This window comes from Schistocerca piceifrons, chromosome 3 (assembly GCF_021461385.2).
Source record: "Schistocerca piceifrons isolate TAMUIC-IGC-003096 chromosome 3, iqSchPice1.1, whole genome shotgun sequence".
Classification (NCBI taxonomy): domain Eukaryota; kingdom Metazoa; phylum Arthropoda; class Insecta; order Orthoptera; family Acrididae; genus Schistocerca; species Schistocerca piceifrons.
Window position 1 is genome coordinate 649,682,864 of NC_060140.1, and position 22,178 is coordinate 649,705,041.

The 22,178-nt window shown below is 39.8% G+C and overlaps 1 protein-coding gene across 1 annotated transcript in view; it reads left to right on the forward strand.

Moving 5' to 3' along the window:
* LOC124787828 (putative aminopeptidase W07G4.4) overlaps positions 1-21,957 on the forward strand; it is an 83,306-nt gene extending 61,349 nt beyond the window's left edge. Inside the window, 5 exon segments of the mRNA XM_047254763.1 lie at positions 235-417; positions 2,957-3,052; positions 3,244-3,370; positions 21,085-21,197; positions 21,641-21,957. Of these exon segments, the coding sequence (XP_047110719.1) occupies positions 235-417; positions 2,957-3,052; positions 3,244-3,370; positions 21,085-21,197; positions 21,641-21,778 (657 nt within the window). The 3' untranslated portion in view covers positions 21,779-21,957.
* Positions 21,958-22,178: the final 221 nt, after the last annotated feature.

Below are 22,178 nucleotides of genomic sequence, written 5' to 3' on the forward strand. Positions count from 1 at the left end.
ATTGGCAACCATTTGATTCAGTTTGAGAATAATAGTAACATTTACAAATGTTGTGAAAAGCCATACTCATATTATGATCCTAGTTTTATTTTTATTTTCCATTTTTGTGACAGCTAACTTGCATGTGTTTTGAAATTCAGATGTGAAAAAAATACTGAAATGTAATACCTTGGTGGAATAAATCATAATTGTTGAACTTATTTTAAAATATTCATTTATTCTTCTTAATTTTAGGTTGCAGCACTGTTGAAACCTAAATCTACAAAGATTGTTGGAGCACTCTGCCTTGCACGAAATAGTGTTGGTGAGAACTGTTACGTAGCTGATGAGGTTATAACATCCCGGAGCAAAGTTCGCTTACGTGTCGGGAATACTGATGCTGAGGGACGTATGGTGATGGCAGATGTTTTATGTAGGGTAAGTTTGTCATGGTTAATAAATGTTGCACGGGCAACAGTGTGGATGGTTGACTGACCTGGCCTTGCAACATTAACCAAAATGGCCTTGCTGTACTGGTACTGCAAACAGCTGAAAGCAAGGGGCAACTACAGCCATAATTTTTCCTGAGGGCATGCAGCTTTACTGTGTGGTTAAATGATGATGGTGTCCTCTTGGGTAAAATATTCCGGAGGTAAAATAGTCCCCCATTTGGATCTCTGGGCGGGGACTACTCAGGAGGATGTCGTTATCAAGAGAAAGAAAGCTGGCGTTTTAAGGATCGGAGCGTGGAATGTCAGATCCCTTAATCGAGCAGGTAGGTTAGAAAATTTAAAAAGGGAAATGGATACATTAAAGTTAGATATAGTGGGAATTAGTGAAGTTCAGTGGCAGGAGGAACAAGACTTTTGGTCAGGTGAATACAGGGTTATAAATACAAAATCAAATAGGGATAATGCAGGAGTAGGTTTAATAATGAATAAAAAATAGGAGCATGGGTCAGCTATTATGAACAGCATGGTGAATGCATTATTGTAACAAAGATAGACACGAAGTCCACACCTACCACAGTTGTACAAGTTTATATGCCAACTAGCTCCGCAGATGATGAAGAGATGGAAGAAATGTATGATGAAATAAAAGAAATTATTCAGATAGTAAAGGGAAACAAAAATTTAATAGTCATGGGGGACTGGAATTTGATAGTAGGAAAAGGAAGAGAAGGAAACGTAATAGGTGAATATGGAATGGAGATAAGGAATGAAAGAGGAAGCTGCTGGTAGAATTTTGCACAGAGCATAACTTAATCATAGCTAACACTTGGTTTAAGAATCATGAAAGAAGGTTGCATACATGGAAGACGCCTGGAGACACTGGAAGGTTTCAGATAGATTATATAATGGTAAATAAACAGAGATTTAGGAACCAGGTTTTATATTGTAAGACATTTCCAGGAGCAGATGTGGACTCTGACCGCAATCTATTGGTTATGAACTGTAGAGTAAAGCTGAAGAAACTGCAAAGAGGTGGGAATTTAAGAAGATGGGACCTGGATAAACTGAAAGAACCCAAGGTTGTAGAGAGTTTCAGAGAGAGCATTAGGGAACGATTGACAGGAACAGGGCAAAGAAATATGGTAGAAGAAGATTGGGTAGCTTTGAGAGACGAAATAGTGAAGGCAGCGGAGGATCAAGTAAGTAAAAAGCAGGGGGCTAGTCAAAATCCTTGGGTAATGGAAGTGATATTGAATTTAATTGATGAAAGGAGAAAATACAAAAATGCAGTAAATGAGGCAGGCAAAAAGAAATACAAACGTCTCAAAAATGAGATCGACAGGAAGTGTAAAATGGCTAAGCAGGGATGGCTAGAGGACAAATGTAAAGACGTAGAGGCATATATCACTAGGGGTAAGATAGATACTGCCTACAGGAAAATCAAAGAGACCTTTGGAGAAAAGAGAACCACTTGTATGAATATCAAGAGCTCAGATGGAAACCCAGTTCTAAGCAAAGAAGGGAAAGCAGAAAGGTGGAAGGAGTATATAGAGGGTCTATACAAGGGTGATGTACTTTAGGGCAATGTTATTGAAATGGAAGAGGACATAAGTGAAAATGAAATGGGAGATGTGATACTGAGCGAAGAATTTGACAGAGCACTGAAAGACCTAAGTCGAAACAAGGCCCTGGGAGTAGAAAACATTCTGTTAGAACTACTGTTAACATTGAGTATAGATTTAAGTGTCAGGAAGTCTTTTCTAAAAGTATTTGTATGGAGTGTAGCAATGTATGGAAGTGAAACATGGACGATAAATAGTTTAGACAAGAAGAGATTAGAAGCTTTAGAAATGTGGTGCTACAGAAGAATGCTGAAGATTAGATGGGTAGATCATATAACTAATGAGGAGGTACTGAATAGAATCGGGGAGAAGAGGAATTTGTGGCACAACTTGACTAGAAGAAGGGATCGGTTAGTAGGACATGTTCTGCGGCATTAAGGGATCACCAATTTGGTAATGGATAGAAGCATGGAGGATGAAAATTGTAGGAGGAGACCAAGAGATCAATACACTGTGCAGATTCAGAAGGGTGTAGTTTGCAGTAGATACTGGGAGATGAAGCAGCTTGCACAGAATAGAGTAGCATGGAGAGCTGCATCAAATCACTCTGGACTGAGGACCACAACAACAGTAAATGTTATATTAGTTAATCATATATTAGAAAGAAAAATTACCTATCATATCAAAGCTGAACTTAAGGTAACAGAAAAGTACAGAAAGTAAAGCTGTGGGACTTGTTTATTGGTCGCAACTGTGAAATTAAGTTTGTAGATGAGAATGGAATATCAAGAACAGAAGAAATTGGAATCTTCAATTCTGTTTTTCTACGTCTAGTTCACTTTTAAGTTGAACAGTATTGTTACAAGCATAATTTTTTTTTTTTTTTTTTTTTTTTTTTTTAAGTATGATATTGCTGCATGTTAAAAGGATAAAATGTCACATATTCCTGCTTTACTTTTACAGATGAGAGAAATAGCTATGAATGAAGTGAATCCACATCTTTTCACAATAGCAACTCTTACTGGACATGCTGTTCTGACATATGGAGAAAATTACACGGTATGTGTTATCATTTAAATGAATTGTATTTACTGACAAAACAAATCTTAGTGCTGGTAAGATATGCAGATTTCTTGTGGCTCTTATTCCTGTCCCCCTCTTCCTCTCCATCCTCATTTTTTTGTCAGTTCTTGCCTTCCTCTCACTATGCACTAGGTGGCAGCTATGAGTTTGTCTCACATTATTTCTAGGTTCTGGTGGATAATGGACCTGCCAGGGAAGAACAGTCAGCACAGAAACTGCAAGCTGTATCGGAATCTGTTGGTGATATGATTGAAATTAGCACTGTTCGACGGGAGGACTTTGAATTCATTAAAGGTATGGCACTGACTCATCAAGCATTGTTTCTAAAGTGACAAGTAAAGAGCAGTTGTTTTTGTTGCTACTTACTAGGGTCGTTTCTGTGCTTACAGTTCCAGTGGTCTCTCTCACTGCTTCTCTTCTTTGTTCACTCTGTTTTGTTAGTTGTTAGCTTCCTGGTTTAACACCTCTCTCTACTTATTGTATGTATCGAAGAATTTGAAATTAGACTCTTCGGTTTTCATTCTGTGGGTTGCCTATTTGTACTGTGGCATATAATGTCCACAAATTATGCCGTGAAGCACACGAATAAGAAAATACTTTCATTTTTATGCAATTGGTAGCAAGCTGTAACAAACTGAAATGCCATGGATATGTCTTTAGAATACATGTATTCTCCAACACAATATATGTTTCTTTTTTGTACATGAGGTGTCTGTTTTTTGGATCTGTATGAAGGAATAGACACCATTTTGATCCAGCATCCACTATGAATTATGAGACAAAGGAATTACAGAATTGGCTGTGAGTGGGCATTGGTTGAAATCAATGGAGAAAACTGAAAATTTGTGCTGGACCAGGATTTGAACCAGAGTCTCCTGCTTACTAGGCAGATGCTCTGACCACTAAGCCATCTGGACATAATGGTCATCGCAACTGCACGCCTCGTGTCAGACCTGATTTCTCAACTGCTAATCACTACAGTGTAGTAGTTTGTGGATAACTTGAGAATTTTAGTCTGGTGGTAGATGTGCTAGGGTAGTCCATGCAGTTGTGATGACCATTGTGTCTGGATGGCTTAGTGGTCAGTGTGTCTGCTTAGTAAACAGGAGACCTGGGTTCGAATTCTGGTCCAGCACAAATTTTCAACTTTCCCCATTGATTTAAATCAATGCCCATTCACAGCCCATGTTTATAATTCATTTGTGTCTTACTTTCTATTTTTCTTATAAAAGGCCTCAAGAGAATTCTCTGGAGACGATGCTGTGGGCTATGTTCAGTTGCATCATGACAATGGTATTCGTACTGTCAAATGCAAGATATGCCCTGAACATGAAGTGGGTGCAGTTTGTATTGTACTATTTTGGTTGTGAATGAAAACGTAGGCAAAATACTAAGTTGCCAGTACCATGATTGTACAGCTTCAGCTGTTAGTTGTAAGCATGTAGTGGCCTTTCTTGTGTGGGCAGATCGATGAAGTGAAAAATCTTTGTGTACTTTAGTGGAATGCTCCTCGCAAAAGTCAACATTCTCCAGAGTACAGAATTCACTAAAATATAGTTCTGTGAGGCAGCTATCAAGGAAAGAAACTCCACATTGTAGTAGAAACATTGAAGTTCTTTTAGCTTTTCTTCAGGAAGCAAGAAAGAGGAAAAATTGAAAACTGCAAACTTTTAAAATATCAGAGTGTGTACAGGTACAGTGATGCAAGGCAGTTTTCCCCACATCATTTCTTTGTTCAAGAGCATAAGGTATTTAAAAAAGAAGTAAATATATTTCTGCAGTGTGTGAGGGAAAATATGATTAATGAAACCAAAGAATTAATAGAAAAATCTATAAGGAAACAGAATAAAAGTAGCATGTGGGAAGAGTTTTTATATGGACATTTAACAGCATCCAAGGCTTTTTTGCAGTAAGTCACTACCAAAGTGTGTTTATGGGTCATTAGTAACTACAATCACGGGCACTGTACACCAAAGAACTCTGCTTTAAGAAGGAGCAGGATTTTAGAAAATGCTGTACATAAGACTCTGGGGAAGAAATTGGAATAATTTTTTATTTTTTTTTATAAGCTGCTCTAGAAGTACTACAGCCACTGAGTCTTTTTCTGGGATCTTGTTTTGATAACCTGACATTTCAGTTAAAAATGGCACTTGGTCACATGAATTAGGTATCCATTCTGGTAGCAAATCCTATACTGGTGTTATTTAAATTGAATTCATAAGTGGCTCTTGATTACTTAATAACTGACAAAAGTTTCTAATATTCTAAATTCGGTATTTATTTACTTTGTTGAAATAACACTTTTAAACATTCTATACAGTGATGTTTATTAAAAAATCGCATTGCAAAGGATGGGATAATGACAATATTATGAAAATGATAGATTGCTACTCAACATATAGCGGAGGTGCTGAGTTGCAGACAGGCACAACAAAAGACTACTGAACAAATAAGCTTTCTGTCAGAAGGCTTTCTTCTGAAATTGACAACAAACACACACACACATTTATGCAAATGCAGCTCACACACAAATGACCACTTTTGATTGCCGGGACCAGACTGTGAGCAGCTGTACATGATGGGGGAAGCAATTTGGGTGGTGGGGGTAGCTGGGGCAGGGAGATGAAGGGAGAACAAAGTACCTGTGGGAGATGGTAAAGTGCTCTTTGTGGGAGCATGCAGGGACCAGGTGGAGAGAGGGGAGGACAGCCAGGTGCAATCAAAGAGGTTAGACTGCGGGAGGTGCAAAAGGAGGGCAGTAAAAAGACTGTTGGTGCACTTGTGGAATAGAGGGCTGTGGAGTGGGAACAGGGAAGGGAATGGGTAGGTGAAGAACAATGAGTAATGAAGGTTGAGGCAAGGAGGGTTATGGGAACACAAGATGAATTGCAGGGAGATTCCCACCTGTGCAATTCAGAAAAACTGGTGTTGGTAGGAGGGACCTAGATGGCACAGGCTGTGAAGCAGTCATTAAGACGAAGAATGTTGTATTGGGCAGCTTGCTCAGCAACTCGTTGTTCCAGGTGTTTCTTGGCCATAGTTTGTAGGTGGAAAGACAGTTTGTTGGTTTTCATGCCCACGTAGGATGAAGCACAGTGGTTGCAGCTTAGCTTATAGATCACATGACTGGTTGCACATGTAGCCCTGCCGTTGATGGGATAGGTGAGATTTGTGACCGCACTGGAGTAGGTGGTTGTAGGAAGATGTATGGGACAGGTCTTGCATCTAGGTCTATTCAGATATATGAGCCATGAGACAAGGGGTTCGGAGCAGGGGTTGTGTAGGGGTGGAAGAGGATATTGTGTAAGTTCTATGGACAGTGGAATGCCACTGTGGGAGGGGTGGGGAGAATAGCAGGTAGGACAGCCCATATTCTGCCACCCACTGAACCTACATGAATTTTGCTCCAAACTCCCTCCTCATGGCTCACACCCCTTGGTCACAAGCATAACCTATCCCATCAAAGGCAGGGCTACCTGTGAAACCAGTCATGTGATCTGCAAGCTAAGCTGCAACAACTGTGCTTTGTTCTATGTGAGCATGACCACCAATAAGCTGTCTGTCCGCATAAATGGCCATCTACAAACTGTGGCCAAGAAACAACTGGACAACCTAGCTGCTTAGCAACCTGCCCAACACAACATTCTACATTTTAATGACTGTTTCACAGCCTGTGCCATGTGGATCCTTTTACCGACACCATCTTTTCTGAATTGTGCTGATGAGAACTCTCCCTGCAATATATCCTACATTCCCATAATATTCCTGGCCTGTCTTCATTAATCATAGTCGTTCACCCACCTATTCCCTTTCCTGTTCCCACTCCACAGCCTTCCACTTCACTAGTGCACCCATAGTCTTTATCTCTCCTATTCTGCCCCCCCCCCCCCCCCTCACACACACACACACACACACACACACACACACACACACACACACACCCTGGCATCTAGCCTCCCAATTGCACCTAGCTGCGCCACCCTCTCTCCACCTTGTCCCTGTGTGCTTCCACAAAGAGCATTGTACTGTCCTCTTCTTTCACTGCCACTGCTTATAGCACTTAAGGTATGCTTTTTAAATCCCATATTTACTTGACTTTTTACTTTTGAATGATATTTATGTCATATCCCAGAATATTGACCATCAGTTCTAAACACCCTGTATGTATTTCACAGGCCTCCATATGGCGCATGGCACCTCGTGCCATTGCTTATCATTCTCTTTCTTGTTCCTCTCGCAAATGAAGCGAGGGAAAAATGACTGTCTATATTCTTCCTTAAAAGATCTGTTTTCTCTTGTCTTCGTTGTTCTTCCACGAGATGTATGTTGATGGTAGTAGGATCATTCTAAATAGTGTTCTGCGAAATGAATGTCGTCTTCCCTCCAGAGGTTGCCACTTGAGTTCATAGAGCATTTACATAATACTCACATTTTGATTGAACCTACTGGTAACTAATCCAGCAACACGCCTCCTAATTGTTTCGATATGTTTTAATGCAATCTGGTGGGGGCCCCAAACACAGGAGCATTACTCAAGACTGAGCTGCACTAATGTTCTATATGCAGTATCCTATATAGACAAGCCACACTTTCCAAGAATTCTAATAATCCAAAATCGACCATTCACCTTTCTTAAAACTGTCCATATGTGCTCATTTCATTTCATCTCTCTTTGCAACATTACACCAGGATAGTTAATTGACGTGACTATATTAAGCATCACACCACTAACACTGCATTTGAAAATTACAGGATTATTTTCCTACTTTGCATTACTTCCATTTTACCCACACATAAAGTGAGCTAAGATTCTTCGCACCAAATGGATATTCTACCCGCATCGTCCTTATCCTTCTACATTCACCTAGTGACAAAACTTCCTCATGCCCTACAGCATCAACATCAAACAGTTACAGATAGTAACTGTCTCTCAAATATTTTATTTTTATAGAGAACAAGAGCAGTGCTATCACACTCCCTTCCGGCACTTCTGACACTGTATTTGTTCCTTGTGAATTCACCATCAAGGACAACATTCTATTGCTTAAAAAGTCTTTGGGCCATTCATAGGTCTGGGAACCTATTCCCTATGCTTGTATTTTCATTAAGCTTGCAGTGTGGCACTGTGCCAAACAGTTTGTGGAAATCTAGGAGTATGGAATCTGCGTGTTGTCCATCATTCATGGTTAACAGGAAAGGGCAAGTTGAGTTTCCCATGAGTGACAATTTCCAAATCAATGTCGATTTGCAGGTAGAAACTTATCCCTCTCAAGGAAATTTATTATATTCAAACTTATAATGTGCTCAGTAATTTTGCAGCGAATGGATGTTAAGATGTTCATCTGTAATGTTGTGGGTCTGTTCTTTTAACATACTTTCATAAGGGAGTCAGCTGCTCTTTTATTTTATTTTATTTTATTTTTTAATCACTTGGAACTTCATGGTGGGTGAGAGTCATGATACATGTGAGCTTCACATTGTTTGTGCTTTTATTTTGCTACCCGAGTAGCTGCTTTCTCTGCATAGCACCCAAGTTTGGAGTAGAAATACTTGCAACTGCTTAAAATTGGTTCTTGAAACCTCATATTTAGGCTTTCATGAGATTGTTCTCATCTATCTTCAACCATTAGCCAGTTCAGTTTTCTTAGCATGTCAGTAATACTCTTCCAGGCTCCAACAAACCTGTGACTATTCATGCTGCCCTTCTTTGTATGCTTCCAGTACCCTTGTTAGCCCTGTTTGGTACATGTCCCACACACTTGAGCAATATTTAGGATGGGTCACACAAGTGATTTGTAAGCAATCTCCCACTGAACATCTACATCTTGAAGTACCTATGATTGTGACTCCAACAATGGAAAATCCAGGATGGAATGTAACAGTTTTGTGAAAAGGAAAGTTACCACTCACCAAATTGCGGAGATGCTTAGTCGAAGTGTGGCTAAAGTTGCCTGAGACTGCAGTCGCGTGTGTGTGTTAAGTTTGCCACCAGACGTCTCTCTCTCTCTCTCTCTCTCTCTCTCTCTCTCTCTCTCTCTCTCTCTCTCTGTGTGTGTGTGTGTGTGTGTGTGTGTGTGTGTGTGTGTGTGTGTGTGTGTGTGTGTGTAGGATTAGATTGAATATTTGTGCAAATTTTTTCAGTCAGTATTTCATTATAGGTAATTGTATCATCTACAATAAATCTCAGTTTATTATTAATATTGTGTGCATGGCCATTAATATAAGACATGAATAGGAAGTCTCCCAACACACTTCCTTGGGGCACACCTGAAGTTTCGTATACATCTCTTGATTAAATCTTCCTCCAAGATAATATGCTGCACCCTCCCTACTAAGAAATCCTCAATCTAGTCAAAAATTTCTCTAGATACCCCACATTATCATACATCCGAAAATAAGTGTAGTCTGATACCGAGTCGAATGCTTTTTGGAAATTACGAAATACTGTATCTACCTGTTTGCTTGATCCATGGCTTTGCAGGATGCCATGTGAGAAAAGTTCAAGCTGGGTTTGACATTGTCAGTGCTACTCGAACCAGCTCAGAATATATTCTAAGATTCTGCAACAAATGGATTTCAAAAATTTTTGATGGTAGTTTCGTGAATAACTTCCTGCTAACCCTTTTGTAGATAGATGCTTTCTTCCAATTAGTGGGAACAGCTCTTTGTGTGAGGATCTTCAGTACACTATCATTAAAAGAGGAGCTACTCAGCTGAAAATTCAGTGTATAATCTGATAGGCATTCCATTGGGCCCTGGAACTGTCTCCAATTTTAGTGATTTCAGCCATTTCAATGCCACTAGCACCAATATCTACTCCTCTCACCTTTAGAGTGGAGCATAAATTAAATTGGGACTATACCCCTGGACGTTCGTTTGCAAAGGAATATTTGGAAAAGGTGTCCAGCATTTCTTGTACTTTGCTGCTTCATGTCAGTTCTGTCTCATCAGTAAGTGTCTGGACACGAATTTTAAAGCCACTGATGGCCCTTGAAATGACCATAATTTCTTTGGGTTTTCGAGAAAGATCATTATATAAATCTCTTGAAGGTTTTATGCATTCCCTGCTGACAGCCAAATTTGTTTCATTCATCATATCTACATCTGTAGTGCCCTGCTTTGTTTTAAACCTACTATGCGGTAGTCTGTTTCCTTCGCAGTTTCCTTCCCAGGAACACACAGTGAGTGTACCTAGATTTCTTTCTATCCCTTGCTACCATGTCCCTGAGGGCAGGCACACCTCATATTTAAAGGCTCAGAGGCGAAGTCATCCCAAAATATATATTAAAATAAATTTCTTAATAATGTATTACATAATTTGAATTATCAAGACACATTTTGAATAGAGGTGAATCATGTTTTACATGATAGTTACATTCCGCACAATCACCACACTACTGAGTTCATGTATTGTTGTTGTTGTTGTTGTTGTTGTTGTGGTCTTCAGTCCTGAGAATGGTTTGATGCAGCTCTCCATGCTACTCTATCCTGTGCAAGCTTCTTCATCTCCCAGTACATACTGCAGCCTACATCCTTTTGAATCTGCTTAGTGTATTCATCTCTTGGTCTCCCTCTACGATTTTTACCCTCCACGCTGCCCTCCAGTACTAAATTGGTGATCCCTTGATGCCTCAGAACATGTCCTACCAACCGATCCCTTCTTCTAGTCAAGTTGTGCCACAAACTCCTCTTCTCCCCAATCCTATTCAATACCTCCTCATTAGTTATGTGATCTACCCATCTAATCTTCAGCATTCTTCTGTAGCACCACATTTCGTAAGCCTCTATTCTATTCTCTTCTTGTCCAAACTATTTATTGCCCATGTTTCACTTCCATACATGGCTACACTCCATACAAATACTTTCAGAAACGACTTCCTGACACTTAAATCTATACTCGTTGTTAACAAATTTGTCTTCTTCAGGAAAGCTTTCCTTGCCATTGCCAGTCTACATTTTGTATCCTCCCTACTTTGACCATCATCAGTTATTTTGCTCCCCAAATAGCAAAACTCATCTACTACTGTAAGTGTCTCATTTCCTAACCTACTTCTCTTAGCATCACCTGATTTAATTAGACTACATTCCATTATCCTCGTTTTGCTTTTGTTGATGTTCATCTTATATCTGCCTTTCAATACACTGTCCATTCCATTCAACTGCTCTTCCAGGTCCTTTGCTGTCTCTGACAGAATTACAATGTCATCTCTCTTCCCAACCACCGCTTCCCTTTCATGCCCCTTGATTCTTATAACTGCCACCTGGTTCTTGTACAAATTGTAAATAGTCTTTTGCTCCCTGTATTTGACCCCTGCCACCTTCAGAATTTGAAGGAAGAGTATTCCAGTCAACCTTGTCAAAAGCTTTCTCTAAGTCTACAAATGCTAGGTTTGCCTTTCCTTGATCTTTCTTCTAAGATAAGTTGTAGGGTCAGTATTGCCTCACGTGTTCCAACATTTCTACGGAATCCAAACTGATCGTCCCCGAGGTTGGCTTCTACCAGTTTTTCCATTTGTCTGTAAAGAATTCGCGTTAGTATTATTTTGCAGCCGTGACTTATTAAGCTGATAGTTTGGTAATTTTCACATCTGTCAACACCTGCTTTCTTTGGGATTGGAATTATTATATTCTTCCTGAAGCCTGAGGGTATTTCGCCTGTCTCATACATCTTGCTCACCAGATAGTAGAGTTTTGTCAGGACTTGCTCTCCCAAGGCTATCAGTAGTTCTAACAGAATGTTGTCTACTCCTGGGGCCTTGTTTCGACTTAGGTCTTTCAGTGCTTTGTCAAACTCTTCACGCAGTATCATATCTCCCATTTCATCTTCATCTACCTCCTCTTCCATTTCCATAATATTGTCCACAAGAACATCGCCCCTTTATAGACCCTCTATATACTCCTTCCACCTTTCTGCTTTCCCTTCTTTGCTTAGAACTGGGTTTCCATCTGAGCACTTGATATTCATGCAAGTGGTTCTCTTTTCTCCAAAGGTCTCTTTAATTTTCCTGTAGGCAGTATCTATCTTACCCCCTAGTGAGATAAGCCTCTACATCCTTACATTTGTCATGTAGCCACCCCTGCTTAGCCATTTTGCACTTCCTGTTGATCTCATTTTTGAGACGTTTGTATTCCTTTTAGCCTGCTTCACTTCCAGCATTTTTGTATTTTCTCCTTTCATCAGTTAAATTCAGTATCTTTTCTGTTACCCAAGGATTACTACTAGCCCTCGACTTTTTACCTACTTGATCCTCTGCTGCCTTCACTACTTCATCCCTCAGAGCTACCCATTCTTCTACTGTATTTCTTTCCCCCATTCCTGTCAATTGTTCCCTTATGCTCTCCCTGAAACTCTGTACAACCTGTGGTTTAGTCAGTTAATCCACGTCCCATCTCCTTAAATTCCCACTTTTTGCAGTTTCCTAAGTTTTAATCTACAGTTCATAACCAATAGATTGTGGTCAGAGTCGACATCTGCCCCTGGAAATGTCTTACAATTTAAAATCTGCTTCCTAAATCTTTCTTACCATTATATAATCTATCTGAAATATGTCAGTATCTCCAGGCTTCTTCCATGTATACAACCTTGTTTCATGATTCTTGAACCAAGTGTTAGCTATTATTAAGTTGTGCTCTGTGCAAAATTCTACCAGGCGGCTTCCTCTTTCATTTCTTACCCGCAATCCATATTCACCTACTACGTTTCCTTCTCTCCCTTTTCCTACTACCGAATTCCAGTCACCCATGACTATTAAATTTTCGTCTCCCTTCACTACCTGAATAATTTCTTTTATCTCATCATACATTTTGTCAATTTCTTCATCTGCAGAGCTAGTTGGCATATAAACTTGTACTACTGTAGTAGACGTGGGCTTCGTGTCTATCTTGGCCACTATAATGCATTCACTATGCTGTTTGTAGTAGCTTACTCACACTCCTATTTTTTTATTCATCATTAAACCTACTCTTGCATTACCCCTATTTGATTTTGTATTTATAACCCTGTATTCGCCTGACCAAAAGTCTTGTTCCTCCAGCCACCAAACTTCACTAATTCCCACTATATCTAACTTTAACCTATCCACTTCTCTTTTTAAATTTTCTGACCTACTTGCCCAATTAAGGGATCTGACATTCCATGCTCCGATCCGTAGAACGCCAGTTTTCTTTCTCCTGATAACGATGTCCTCTTGAGTAGTCCTCGCCCGGAGATCCAAACGGGGGACTATTTTACCTCCAGAATATTTTACTCAAGAGGACGCCATCATCATTTAATCATACAGTAAAGCTGCATGCCCTCGGGAAAAATTACGGCTGTAGTTTCCCCTTGCTTTCAGCCGTTCGCAGTACCACAACAACAAGGTCGTTTTGGTTAGTGTTACAGGGCCAGATCAGTCAATCATCCAGACTGTTGCCCCTGCAACTACTGAAAAGGCTGCTGCCCCTCTTCAGGAACCACACGTTTGTCTGGCCTCTCAACAGGTACCCCTCCATTGTGGTTGTACCTACGGTACGGCTATCTGTATCGTTGAGGCACACAAGCCTCCCCACCAACGGCATGGTCCATGGTTCATTTGGGGGGGGGGGGTGTGTTCATGTAAACTGAGTCTTTTTAAATGAAAAATGCGGGCTGAGATTATAGCAGTGTTTCTTAGTACTTTTACCAGAGATAACTATTACATCTTTCTGAAACACATGATAATGCAAAATTAATACACGTAAAATTTTAATACTGAAACACGCAGTAATATACTAAAATCATTGTTATTAAGTCCATCTACAAGCTAAATAGCCTCTGCATCATCTACATCAGAAGAGTCTGATGGTTCTATAGTCAAATCAGTTTTCATAATGGATTTCTGTACACACAATTCTTCATTGTTCATATCTTCAGAATCAAAGTGTCAGAGGTCACAGCCATTCTCTTCATAGACATAAGCAAATCCAATCTGCTGTGCCACGTCCGCAATTTCTCCTGCTGCAATGGTGATATCACTTCATCTTCCAGCACTGACACAGCATTGGGCTAAAGTTTCTTCCATAACCCATTCACACAGTTTCGAGTGGTACCAGTCCATACATCTGTAATAGCATCAGTTGCCATCTTAATATTAACATGTTGCCAGAAAAACTTGTTGGTAAGTACGTCACTCAAATCCCTTTCTTCTGTAAAATTTGAAAAAGTTTCATTTAGATAGTATGCCTTGAATGTAGAAATAACTCCCTGGTCCATGGGTTGCAGGATAGATATAGTGTTTGAGGGCAGAAACAGGTGGCAGTGTTTTGATTTGAATCAGTAATGAAATGTAGCTGGCTGGAGACATTAACAAAGAGGAGAAGAATTTTGAAAGGGAATTTTCCTTTCTCACAGTAGACCTATCATTCTCTATTCAGTTCGTTAAAAAAAATAGTCACTGACAATAGCAGAAGTCATCTAACATTTTTACTCCATCTTCAATGAATTTCCAGCCTGCTTTTTTCACAGCCCTTTATTGCCCTAGGATTTTGACAGCAATAGATCAGATGATGTTTTAATTTCCAATCCTTTGCAACATTTCCTCCAAAAAGAAGGGTGCATTGGTCCTTGGCAGCCTTGAATCCAAGTGCTGTTTTCTTATCAGTAGAAATGAATGTGTGGCTAGGCATTCTTTTCCATATAAACCCGTTTCATCAGGGTTGAGAACCTGCATCACAGTACAGCATTTTTCTGTTGCAGTTTCTTTAAACCTCCTTTTAAAGTCTTCAGCTCTAACTTAATCTACCATAGCTGCCTCTACTGTAATTTTATTGTTGTCAAATCCAAAATGATGTTTGAAGTGTTCAAATCAACTTGATGTGAGTGAGAAAGGTTTGTTACATCTGCATACAAGCGCTTGGTTTTAGCTTGAATAGCAGCTCCAGGGAGAGGCATATACTGTTGGTCATGGTGCTCAGTACAGTGGTTTAACATTTTCTCCATTATTTGCATTGTCCCTGAGTGAGGTTTGGTCACTCTAGGCACACTTAAGTCATTTGAAGAGTTAACAGCAAACTGATTCCCCATTGTCACGAATAGTTCCCACAATGGATTCACAAAGTCCCAAAGCACGCTGAATGTCAACAATATGCTCACCTTTCCTGTAGCAGCCCAAAACTTCTAACTTTATTTCTGATGAAAATGATCTTTGTACTCTTATCTTTTCCTCGATAGGCACGCTTTCTTTCCTTTTACCCTGTATTCTTTAAACACATGCCCTGTCAAGTGCAACTTCGCAGCTCTGCTGACCTGAACTGACAATCCACATTTCGACAAACACAGTAGATGATGTGTGAATGCGTTACTGCTTCCGTGTACTATCAGTAAATAGCAGACCTGGACTTAAAACTAAAACAGTGTGTGTATGAAAATGCAGATAATGATTCTGTGCATAACGAGGTATACCTTTATTTCTCAAACAAATAAGGGCAGTCAGTGTTTTGGAAGGCAGTCAGTATTTTTGGAACTGTTGACACTGGCTGATGTTTCTTATACAGGCAGTAGCTAGTCTTAAAACTGTGCCCTAGAATGCCAGTAGGAGGTTGGGGGTATGTGGCTTGTACAAAGTGCAGCTGTCATGGGGCCTCCTGAAGGCTTAACTGGCAGAGCCTAAGGTTATCCTACCAACTTGAACACTATTTTCACAGTCTGCTGCTTACATCAAGAGGAAAAAATGGAGTGGCTGAAACTTTGCTATCAAACCTTTGCCTCAGTATATTTCTATTATGCTTTGATGTAACATTAATCAATGTTTAATTTTGTTTAGGTGGTGTTTTAGACAGTTTTTCATTTCCAGTTTTGTCAATTCTGTAAGATTTTTTGATGACTTGATCATAGACCATTTAAAGCACAGAAGGGGAGATGAACTGATTTCATCAGTAAACAAACAAAGTAAGGTAAGCAAAATGTGCATTAATAAGTGATAAGAAGCAATTGTTATTTAGCATACTAAATGGAGGGCTTAAATATGGATGGTAACAATCCTTTCCCACTGATATCGCATTTTTTCACAAATTGGCACACAAATCACACCTGAGAGAGTGAAGCCACAGATACACAGGAACAGAATATGGCACTGATAAGTTGTTCCAACCACAGTGTGGGCAAATAATAGTACCCCTCAAGGCTGGCACACTTCGTGGTTTCCAAATTGGGGAAGGCTGCAACATTTACTCATCATAACTACCCTAGAGCAGACAAATCAAGATTTCAGTGAGGAAGCCCACATCACACTGTATCCAAAACTTTACATACTGTGTCTCCTTTCCATTTCATACCCAGCTGCTAAATAACAACAAAAACTAATGGAAAGATAAGATATGCAGGTAGGACATTTATCTGTCCAAGTCACATTTGACACTATTCAAAACAAGCTGTACACATTTAAGAGAAATCTTTAATGCAGTGTGTGTTAATTTGGTTGCAAGCTTAATTTTTTTATTTTTATTTTTTCAGCTCTAAACTTGAGATGTTTAATGTTTTGTGTGTGTTTAATCTGGTGCATATGTGGGTTTGAGAGACAAAATAGTAATGTTTCCATGATATCACAAGTCCTGTGCTGTGACTGGCTGATAGAAGCAAATTGAGCAGCCACCACATTGATTTCATATATTTCTGTGTATTATGACAATATATAACTAGAATGAAATTTTCACTCTACAGTGGAGTGTGCGCTGATATGAAACTACTTCGTGAGCAGGATTCCATCCATCAATCCACCGATTATGGAGCTTCAATGCTAACCACGGCCACCACTATCCCAAGCTCAGGGCCACAACACACCGGTACATTACTGATGTGTAAAACTTCTCTTGCAGTTTGAAGCAAATCCATGATCCAAATGTTGTGGCTTCCCTTTGTAAGACATAAAAAAGTAGCAAGCTGCAAGTGCAGATTCAAATTATAATCTAGTGAAATAAATAAATAGGAAATCAATCAAAATAAATATGGCTCCTGTTAGGTTATAATATAGAGTAGTATTCTGATAAATGTTGTCTTGAATTTTAAATTTTCTGATTTCTAAAAGTTATATGTATCCAAAACATGGCATACACTTTTATAAAATCAGGGAGTGTATGTACTGAAATGTAAGCTGTAAGAAGGCACAGGTAAAACAGCGAAACTGTGAGTCTATACCTTGTGAGTCTAGTGGCTAACATTGCTGCTTCTGGATCATGGGATCCCGGGTTAAGTTCCCAGCTGCGTTGGGGATTTTCTCTGCCTGAGGACTGGGCGTTTGTGTTGTTCTTATCAATTCATCATCATTTGAGAAAGTGGCAAGACTGGACAGTGAAACTATTGGGAATTAGTACAGGCACTGATAAACACGCAGTTGAGTGCCTCACAAACCAACTATCATCATCATCAAGTAAATGTTACAATTCAAAGATTTAATGACAGAAGGAAACACAGAAATGCAAATGATGATGTAACTAATTAGCAACAAACAAAGTGAGCATCAAATAGGATAAGTCAGAATTGCTACCATGAATCAGAGTGGCTGTAAAGGGAAACGTTGTAACTTCTAGGAAGAAAAATTTCAACTTCAGAGGAAAATCAAAGTTCACTGTATAGGGAATATGTATGAACTACTCACAAGCACAGGTGAAGTATCAGAGATTTGGAACACATACATTTGAGCAGCGGGAAAAATCCTGCTTTGTGACAAAGCAAATTAACACTAAGAGGGCAGATTTCAATAGTCTAGTAAAAGTATCTGTATAGTCTGTGTGTATTGCGACATAGAGGAAGAGTGCAAAGTGAGGTTACCATGGTGAATGTTGTGGAGAGAAAGAAGGAAAATGCATGTCACTCTTTCTCTTCTAGTTTTGTGGAATAATTAATTTTTGAATGTCCAGTTGTCCTTAACCCTCCCAGCAACATCACTATGTGATTCTAAATTTTGGATTGGCAAATATACCTTTGTCTCTGAAAACTATTTTTCTGTTTCTTATTTGATCTTTCTGTTTACTGTAAAATAGTCATTAAGTGATCCTGTAAAACAGGGCTTAATGAATCGCTGTTTTTTGTGTGAGTAGTTGCACCAGCTCACCCTCTTGATCACAAGCAGAACAGTTGCGGCATGGTGGGGAGTGAAGGAAATGACCATGCATCATGTTGTCTTGACAATAAAGGATTAGCAACAACTGCTAAGTAGAGGTGGTTCAGTTTTGACAGCAGTGCCATCGAATATCAACAGGGCAAGTTGGCATCATGTAACATCAACAATGTCTTCGTTCTTCAATCCACTGTGTGAGATACATTATCTTTTACACCAAAAGATGTGTTCACATGATGTTTAGCATATTCTAAGATGCTGAATTCTTCCAGGAAGCTCAGTTTACAAACACACTACACATCTTACTGTGTCAAAGAATATGGAAATGGAAAACGTAAACAAATATTTAAAGGAAGCTCTCTAAGAGGAGGAAGAAGGGGAAGAAAAATAAAGTGAATGCACCATTCAGATGAGCTACAAAATTGCACTACTTTTAGCAATGTATTTGTGGCCTGTAATGCATGGTTATTTAATAAAAGAATACAGTACTTGGTAGTTGTGGCTTAACATTTAACATTTACTTCAGGCAGAACAATTTCATGTTCATCAAACATGACAGTCATGCATCACACACAGGTTATGGAGACTACATTCAGAGTTAACTTGCAAAATCTGTGTAAAGAATTTGTTGCATATTCTCTAGGGCTCTACAAAATGTAGATCTCACAGGCACACAGCTGAATGTTACAGTCTTAGCATTTCTCCAAGCATTTCCCTTAGGATCGATTTCTGCCCTTATTCCCTGTGACGGTGGAGGGATACATTACTCACTGTTCACTGGCCTGCACTCACTGCCTGCTCGCAAAGCACCTTTTCAGTGAAGCCCTACTTTAAAGTACACACATCAAAAGAAGTTCTGCATCACCTCGGTTCCGAGAGTTAACCTGTACAGAAAATTGGAATAGAGAACAACGTAAACTTCATTTCTGCCCTTTTTATTGCTCATGAAAACCACACATTGCATGTTGTACCACCATACTGCGAGATCTTCAGAGGTGGTGGTCCAAATTGCTGTACACACCAGTATCTCTAATACCCAGTAGCACGTCCTCTAGCATTGATGCATGCCTGTATTCGTCATGGCATACTATCCACAAGTTCATCAAGGCACTGTTGGTCCAGATTGTCCCACTCCTCAACGGCGATTCGGCATAGATTTCTCACAGTGGTTGGTGTGTCATGTCATCCATAAACAGCCCTTTCCAATATATCCCAGGTGTGTTCAATAGGGTTCATGTCTGGAGGACATGCTGATGTCGTTATCCTGAAGGAAGTCATTCACAAGATGAGCATGATGGCATTCACGTTTCGTACAGCATTTTCAGCACCTTCCATGACCACCAGCAGTGTATGTCGGCCCCACATAATGCCACCCCAAAACATCAGGGAACCTCCACCTTGCTGCACTCGCTGGACGGTGTGTCTAAGGCGTTCAGCCTGACTGGGTTGCCTCCAAACTCGTCTCCTACGATTGTCTGGTTGAAGGCATATGCGACACTCATCGGTGAAGAGAATGTGATGCCAGTCCTGAGCGGTCCATTCGGCATGTTGTTGGGCCCATCTGTACCGCGCTGCGTGGTGTCGTGGTTGCAAAGATGGACCTCGCCATGGACGTCGGGAGTGAAGTTGCGCATCATGCAGCCTGTTGCGCACAGTTTGAGTCATAACATGACATCCTGTGACTGCACAAAAAGCATTATTCAACATGGTGGCGTTGCTGTCAGGGTTCTTCCAAGCCATAATCCATAGGTAGTGGTCATCCACTGCAATAGTAGACCTTGGGCGGCCTGAACGAGGCATGTCATTGACAGTTCCTATCTCTCTCTCTCTCTCTCTCTCTCTCTCTCTCTCTCTCTCTCTCTCTTCCATGTCCGAACAACATTGCTTTGGTTCATTCTGAGACACTTGGACACTTCCCTTGTTGAGAGCCCATCCTGGCACAAAGTAACAATGCGGACGCGATCAAACTGCGGTATTGACCATCTAGGCATGGTTGAACTACAGATAACACTAGCCGTGTACCCCTTTCCTGGTGGAATGACTGGAATTGATCGGCTGTCCCCCTCCGTCTAATAGGTGCTGCTCATGCATGGTTATTTACATCTTTGGATGGGTTTAGTGACATCTCTGAACAGTCAAAGGGACTGTGTCTGTGATACAATATCCACAATCAATGTCTATCTTAAGGAGCTCTGAGAACCGGGGTGATGCAAAACTTTTTTCGATGTGTGTATAAAGAAGTTATCGTGTCTTTTCATTTCCATTTTTTCACCATTCTCTTCTCCATATAAATTAAAACAAAGAAATAAGCAAATGATAATATTAGGCATACATTTTACCACAAATATGTAAGTGAAATGAAACCTTTAACATAATATTCACTAAATTTAACAGGCATGATAATTTCAACTTGACTGACTTAGCAGGACTCGACTGGCTTGTCGGGAGGGGACTCGACTGGCTTGTCGGGAGGGGACTCGACTGGCTTGGCGGGAGGGGCGTCGACTGGCTTGGCGGGAGGGGCGTCGACTGGCTTGGCGGGAGGGGCGTCGACTGGCTTGGCGGGAGGGGCGTCGACTGGCTTGGCGGGAGGGGAGTCGACTGGCTTGGCGGGAGGGGAGTTTATATATATGTGGCTTTTGCAGACACTATCTGTCTATTTGAACTGTGCGAGAATATCTCAAGGATGAAAGTAACGCTTTGACTAATCAGTTATGGAACTTTGAGTTTTGTTTGAGCCTATTCAGTTATTCATGTTACAGGACAGCCAACAAAAAATGTAAATTTGTTAGAACACTAAACTTTTGCTAGTGTGTGCTTGTTTCATACTTACTACTACTAACCGTACATATTTAAAATGCTAGCTGATAGTAGTGCCAGCTCCTCTTGATGCCAAGGATGGACACCATTTTTTTTTTCTTTTTGATATATATATAGATAAAGCTGAAGTGGCTGATGTGCTCCAGAGCAACAATGAACCCTCATCACGGACTCCAAGGGGGCATCAGTTTCCAGCAGCCTTTCTTCTGAGGGTGTCAGGGCTTGATAAAGTGAGTGCTTCAGCAGTTTAATCTGCAAAATTTTGATTTTTATCTGTGTTGAGTCAGATGTGACTATTGCTGTTCCAAGCAGAAAGACATGAAAAACTTTTTCTGTGCTTTTATAGTGACATGTTCTTAATTTCTGCTAAATTAACTGTAGTGACTATGCTGTAAAAGCTTGTGCAACACTTTGAACACTTATTTGTGAATATGATATGTTGACACTAATACTAAAGACATTAATACTACAGATGCGGTGAAGTATGATTAAAATAGGTGACTATGATCAGAATAATGGATTCTGACAGAATTGACAAACATTATGTAAATAATTTAAAAATTATTTTTACGGTGCTACTTTATAAAAATGTGATGCTAGCAATAACACAACTGTAGTACTGTAGTATTTCTTTAATTTGCATTGCACTCAGTGTGTGTTGCTTCTTTTACAGAATGGAATTGGTTCTGACAAGCCAATGAAGTACACCCATGTCGACATTGCAGGTTCTTCTGGTTCACTGCCAAATGAACCGACAGGATGTCCAGTAGTTGGATTCTCTACATATTTTCTTCTTCCTCATGTTAACTAAAGATACTGTCTTTATCTCTCATGATCTCAGTATATAACGGTCGGGTGCTTAATAATATATCAAAGAACTGTACTTACTCTTTTACTTGTTGTTTTATATACAAAATGTACTTATGTTGTTGTTATGCCAATTTACTGGGCTATTTCTGAATAACAAGGATATAAATAAATAAATAAATACAGCTGTCGTGTTCTACACAACAAGCTCTAGTTTCCTATCAAAATAAAGACACATTCACTTTAAGGTTGTAAGCCTGTATGTGATACAGTTTTCTATATTGTGTACACATTTTTAAGTTTTCTAACCTATCATTACACATTCAACAAAATTAGAAATGTTTACTACATTTCAGTGTAGTAAGTTCTCATAATTGTAATAACAATATGGCTCAAATTATCTT